At 43.2% G+C, this 6759-nt stretch overlaps 1 protein-coding gene across 6 annotated transcripts; it reads right to left on the reverse strand.

Annotated features, from left to right (window-relative positions):
• Positions 1-383: 383 nt before the first annotated feature.
• On the reverse strand, positions 384-5372 carry LOC124675968. Of its 6 annotated transcripts, none has more exons than XR_006993474.1 (6): positions 4726-5357; positions 4027-4528; positions 3581-3756; positions 2597-2744; positions 1700-2173; positions 384-670 (listed from the first exon to the last, which is right to left on the reverse strand). XR_006993474.1 is itself a non-coding variant. In XM_047212057.1 (6 exons), the coding sequence occupies exons 2-6, from the start codon at positions 4033-4035 to the stop codon at positions 2060-2062; spliced, it is 507 nt and encodes a 168-aa protein (XP_047068013.1). In that variant the 5' UTR covers positions 4036-4528; positions 4726-5361; the 3' UTR covers positions 1493-2059. The 6 variants fall into 6 exon arrangements, 3 of the variants coding, with proteins under 3 accessions (XP_047068013.1, XP_047068012.1, XP_047068014.1); XR_006993473.1 differs by lacking the exon at positions 384-670 and adding an exon at positions 1050-1415; XM_047212057.1 differs by lacking the exon at positions 384-670 and adding an exon at positions 2264-2323 and having other exon boundaries at positions 1493-2173; positions 4726-5361.
• Between the last annotated feature and the right edge of the window lie 1387 nt (positions 5373-6759).

Genomic DNA, 6759 nt, shown 5'->3' on the forward strand with positions numbered 1-6759 from the left:
TAGAAGGTCCATTAGTCTGCTTGCTGACATACTGAATCAAGTGGGACAAGTATCGGAATTACACATCTTGCAGGAAGCCAATTTGTTTGCAAAACATGACTACATCTGGGGTACAGCGAGAGTGAAGGTAAACAAGCCTGTAAAAGATAGGGCAATTGTCTCTTATGCTGATAATTCTACTGGCTTAGCATATTTACATTACTAGCAATGTCTGGCACTGCCGCCGTGCCTTCTTTTAAACATGAGCTGAAGAACAAAAAGTATTTCTGTTGCAAGCTGGAGTGGGCCTATGACCACATGCATTTTAGTCTTTTTGGTCACAAAACCATGGTGGAATTCTATCAAATCATACAACCATACATGACATATAAGCAGTGTTCATATTTTCTGGTGAGCACCAAGAATTACAAATAATTTACACAAATAAAGTAGAGGAAGTGTTCCAACCTCATGTAAGCAACAAAATCTCGAGTTGTAGCATATTTTCCCATTCCACTAACAAAGGGAAGGTTGGAGTTGCTGAGAAAAATTCAAGATCTATACTATCACATAGAGTACAATTTATATTCAGCATGGATATGGTTTTTTCCAAAAAATAATCTCCCCTTGCGTGACAGCTCCACTTGATCGCCAAAGGCATCCTCACATTCTCTTTTGTGTCACTGATGTCCTAAAACATATCAAGGTCTAAAATGGCACCCAGGTCAAATCTAAGAGCAGACAAATTTCATGGTATGTTTCTTGCAGGTGAAAAGAACAGGGTATTGGAATTGTCAAAAAAAAAAAAATTATAATAACTTGCAAGCTGCTTCTAAGAGCTTTTCTTTAGATGTAGGAGTATGGTATGGGTAATTTTTGCATGCTATAATTGAAAAGACAGGTCTCAAACAAAATGGCAGGTTGCATTGAACAAATCAGTGAAGTGCTCAGCATGGAAGGAGCATGCCGTCCTATAATATGGTGCCAAGTATATGTTACCATGGAATAGAGATCAGCGGTAAAGGAACATATCTATACGGAATACATAAGAATCAGTGCAAATGAGAGTAAGGGAGAGGCAAATCAGCACCTAGTTTTCATACAGGCTAACATCTTGTTTTGAACTGGCAATATTTTCACCTCATTTAAAAGAGCATATATATGGCTCTTACAAAAGAAAAAACACAAATAGCTATTAATTCAATGGCAGCATCAGAAGGACCAAGTGACTGAACATAGGAATCAGTGCAAATGAGAGTGAGGGAGAGGCAAATCACCACCTAGTTTTCATACAGGCACATCATCTTGTTTTGAACTGGCAATATTTTCACCTCATTTAAAATATCACATATATGACTCTTACAAAAGAAAAAACACAAATAGCTATTAATTCTATGGCAGCATCAGAAGGACCAAGTAGCTGAACATAAGAATCACTGCAAATGAGAGTGAGGGAGAGGCAAATCAGCACCTAGTTTTCATACAGGCTAACATCATCTTGGCTAACATCAACTTGTTTTGAACTGACAATATTTCCACCTCATTTAAAAGAGCATATATATGGCTCTTACAAAAGGAAAAACAGAAATAGCTATTAATTTAATGGCAGCATCAGAAGGACCAAGTCATTGAACATTTAGGTGAACATGTGGCCAGACCTTAGCACATAGGAAACAATCTCGTTGTCTGCGTCAGGTGTAAGTAAAGAACAGAGTATCACCTTCCACAACGCTGTTGTCCTCCGCGAATGCATCCCATACGTGCTCAATGAAGATGTGATTCCTCCATTCCACCAGTCGAACACTTCATGTGTCTCCAACGGTGTTGCGGAGCATGACTTTCTGTGGAAAATCACCGATGATGTACTGACAGAATGCCTTTGGAATCTTGAGTGTACCATAAGGGTTGTCGGTGACTACGTTTGAAACGACGGTGAAACCTGGCCTTGGGCAAAAATCCAACCAGCAGGTGCCGGCCTCGCTTTGCTGTTCCTGACCTACTCCCTTTGGATTCATGTCAACCTTTCTTTTATTGCCTTTTGCGCTCGGTTGTGTGCGGCTGGTCGTTTTGTAGTGGAGCTCTACAACGGTTGAAAACCAGACGGAGCTCCAATTGCGCTCTGCATCTCCGCCTTCTTTGCAGGTGGTGATGTCACTGGAGATCCTTTCTCGGTCTTGATCTCCTTCTGGTGTACCTGCAGGAACGCAATTAGGTTACAGAGATCGTAACAACAGTGTAGTATCAGAAGATGAGAGGGGTAAACGAAGCGACGGCAGGTACATACAGGATGAAACCCAGCTTCAATCACAACAAGGGTCCCTTTAGTAAGATATGGCGTGAACATCTATGAAGAAAACGGTCAGGGCTACAATTCTTTTTCTCTGGAACACTCAATTAGCTCTACAAAGAATACTTCCATTGCAAGATCTATAATACTCCCTCCACTCCCATTTAATTGACTTTAATTTGAACCACTGCTAGTTCGTGTGTCCTATGTTCATGCATTGATTAAAACCGAAAAGAGGGAGTAGTTAATAAAATCTATTTGCAGATGGTTAGAGAAATGGGCACCATGTTAGAATTTTAAAAATTACCATTCCAATTTATGATCACATACCTCGTTTGAAAACCCTCCAATATTTGCAGCAATGGAGGACCCTGAAAACATAAGAGCCCGTGAGTATACATTCACCGCCGCCGCCGCGTGTAATCCCTGAAGTATTGATTTCTCAAACATAATAGTTATTATGCGTAGATTGAAGACCCTGAAAACATAAGAGCTCACGTCAGAGTGAGTCTTGCGGGAAACGATCTACCATCCTAATTCTCTAGTAGTCAAAATGATCTCCAAAACCAGTTAGCCTGCCATGTGGGTTTTGCCACCAGTTAGATGTAGCCAATCATGTCGTGCTAAACCAATGACAGCAGATAGTATGAAAATATAGCAATTCACGTTTCAGCCAATGAAATAACTAATGCACAGTTTTGGCGTGCTCATCACATACCAAAAGGAGTACTACTGACCTCATTAACTCTAGGAACCAGATATAAAATGGGTATGCTAATTCTATGGATAAGCTTGCACATTTTTTTCCAGTCCAGCAGCTCTGTGCTACATCTAGCTGGGTCCTGTCCTCAAGAAACAGTGGATGTCGTATACACAGATTTGCAAAATTTTATTATGTTTATATGTTAACAGGAACACTGAACCATGTAGAGATAAATCGATGCCTGACTTACACAAGTTCATACTCGAGCTAAATCTGTAACATCAGAAGCATTTTTCCATCATTATAGATACCTAGTTGTGCAGAAATGAAAATGTTAAAAGTTATGTGTGATTTCTCAACAATCCCAATCAACCTACACAATCCATTGAGTTTATATAGCCCCATTCGAATTTTTAACTGGACCAAGAAAATTAGAGCAAGGACTATTGTTTTCCAACCCTGCACATGCTAAACAATACATAAACACATTCATGCAAATTTTGGATTAACTTGGTACGCTACAAACCCATTTAAGCATACCACTTAACAAACACGCTTCTAAAAACACGGGAATGAGTATCCAATCTACACAAAAGGAGTATGAATTTTACCTTGGAAAAGTCCAAGGCAGCTGAGAGAATATCAGGGACCCTCTTTGACACACCCGATGGCAACAAACTCCTTGTTGCTTGTTCCCTGATGATGAACACCATAAGGCACTCCAGGTCAATAATGAACTTCTCTGGAAAGAGTGGATGCTTCCTTTTTCTCCTTCTTCAGCAGCTTCCTGGCAGGAAGACTTATTCAACAATACATAATTTCCAGTGACTTGAAAAGAAACTTGGCACGATACAAAAACAACAAACTAACTATATTCTAGCATAATTGATTTCAGCTAGAAATTTGCTTATATATCTGTAGTGTTACCATAAAGAAAGGTAATGTAAAGTGTGACAATTTAATCAAAGTTAGAAGGTGACGTGTTTGCCCAACAATAAACAAAGATATATAATTTAACTACAGCAGTGATATGCATCTCAAGGGAGAGGCTACTCACTCGGATCATTGATGAGAAATGACATGGCAGGGTAGCTAGCCTGATCCAATCATCCAATCGGTGTCGTCGTCACCTCTCTAGTCGCCATGGAGGGTCGGCGACCAAGCAGAGCACCGCCACATCCCCTGTTTTCATGGGCCATTGCTCGCATGGTATCTCCACGGCATGCCATCATAGCAGATGCTCGTGGTGATATAATCGTCGGCGTTGCCGAATAGGATAGAGTTGAGGATGGCGCCTCGACAGAACCTTGGATAGACCACTATTTCTCCCATGTCCCACAACGGTGCATCACCGAGCGCCCGCCTGAATGGTCAACCACATGTCCGACCTCTCCCTGTGCCCTGAACCGGGATAGTGGCAGACACCTACCGTGCAACCAACTGCCGCAGCTACCGCCTTAGCAGCATCGAAGACATCGGCGAGGGCTCCTCACTCCTCAGTATATTGGACCTAGGGGCATACCGTGCTGTTTCCAGCTACCAGTCAACATCCACTTATCCTGTGAGATTGCAAAAGAGTAGGACTGCCTTAGAAAATTTCAGATCGGCAAGAGGACTCCCAGACTGTACGAAAAAACCAAGAAAATCACAAACATAATTGATCGTAAGTAGTACAAATTTTACCCGCATGGTCCCAGATTTAATTCTACACGGCAAGGAAAACTAAAATATTATGGCAAGTAACATGAGGATAAACCTGATTGAGCAGGGAAGTTTCCGATCTTGCCGGCAACAGAGAAAAGGGTTCGTTTGTTGCCCGTGGGCAGCAGCTTCAACGGGCGCTCGGGGCCAATGCGTGGCTGATACGGCTTGCCTTCGCGTTGTTCCATGGCGGCGGCCTGTCCGACATCTTCCGTGAATCGGCCCTAGACAACGCCGGCCACCTGCCACAGCCGCTGCGCCAACCTTCCTGCCGCCAGTCAACCGCCGCAACAGAGGAGATCGGGGCAGGGAATAGACCGGGGCAGGAGGGTCGGGCATGGGGCAAACCGGTGGAGGTGGGTGGATACAAACGCCATGGATGATGATCTCGAACTCTCGGACGCCACGCCGCCTAGGGTTTCCCCGCTGCTGCGGCCTCCCCTTCTCTCCACTGCCAGCCGCTCGCCCGCTAGCCTCGATGACCTCGAGACTCACCACCATGAGCTCCTTCCCTCGCCTGGAATCTCCATCTTCCACGTCTCCTTCCCCGTCTAAGCTCCTCTGTTCCAACTCCCTGGTGTAGAGCCATGGATGGAGAGCGAATTTGGCACTGGCTTCTTCAATAAGCTCGGTGGAGGGGATAAACACGCGGAGAGATCCAACTGTCGTTGTGGCGGATGAGGAGGGAAGATGACACCAGAACAAACGCTTCAATGTGTACTGGAGCCCACAGGACCAGCGCACTAAGAGCAAGTACAATAGAGTCCACTCAGCTGATTATAAGATATTAAATACTACTATAATATATTTTAGATGAGTTAGAGGAGAGAGAAGAGGAGAGAGAAGGGAGGTGGGCTACTATGCAATAGCCAGCTCTTGCACGTGCTCCTAGGCACCTTGTGAGAGTGAAATGTGGGCCATATATTAGTAAAGTACTATATTCTTATAGTCAACTATTGTACATGTTAGCTATATGATGAATACAAATGATATGACATCTTGTTATAGCCAACAGTTGGCTATACTATTGGAATTGCTCTAACACAATGCCCCAAAACGGTACCCAGCTATAACCACACACCAAATGATTCTACCACCGAAACGGAGAAGAAGAACTGATCGAAAACACCCCACAAGAATTCCCAGACGGCACCCAAGCTGTACACAAGGACAAACCCAGTAGAAATCAACCACAAAACAGTTGACGTGTCACCGTAAGGTGAATTCGAAAGAAGCCCCAAAATTACCACAAAAAAGAAGTTTGTTGCCCTATAATATAGTAGATATGAGAAGATAGGAAGGATTTGCCTATTCTGTGGTATCATGTTTCATAGCATGCAGAACTGTACCACTAGAAGCAATCTGATTTCTGACAGAGACAGGAATAGGCAACCAACTTCAGATATTCCAATTCAAAGATTTGGAGCTTGGGTGATAGACGAAAATCTTATTCCTGCTCAAGGTCTTGAGAATGCTAGAATGGTTAGTGCAGGCAACAATCAAAGATGAAATGCAATTCTTAGCAGGCTACAACGCATGTTTGCTGAAGATCCAAAGGGAAAAGGGAAAATTTCAGAGCCAGCATCATCAAATTGGATGAATAGGATGTATGTTGCAGGGGAAGGGCATTTTGCTCCAAGGACAGAGTCAGTCAATATGGGTCAAGCCGAATATACTTTCGGGAACAATCCACGCAATGCTCATGCAGACAGAGAGCAAGAGAAACTAATGGCAAGTGCAATACATGCATGGCAAGTGCAATACATGCTGGACACATAGACCGGCCTCAGTTTCAGTTACAAAGGATAAGTCAGGATTTTACCACTAATGTCAAAAGCATTGAAGCACCTACTACTGAAGTTCAAGAATTTACAGCTCCACAGCAAAATATCGCTACAGTGCAAGTTACAGCGAGTGGGAGCCAACAACTCAAAATAGCGAGAAGACGATGCGAGAAAAGATATCGATTACTGAGGCATGCCACATTCTAGTGCAAATATGACTCCTATCATCACAAGGCCTATGCCAGAAAACAGGGTATCTTCACTTCCTCTGCAGAAACCCCCTCCAAAACGCCAGGCTCAGTCCC

The sequence above is a fragment of the Lolium rigidum genome, chromosome 7, assembly GCF_022539505.1.
Source record: "Lolium rigidum isolate FL_2022 chromosome 7, APGP_CSIRO_Lrig_0.1, whole genome shotgun sequence".
Classification (NCBI taxonomy): Eukaryota; Viridiplantae; Streptophyta; class Magnoliopsida; order Poales; family Poaceae; genus Lolium; species Lolium rigidum.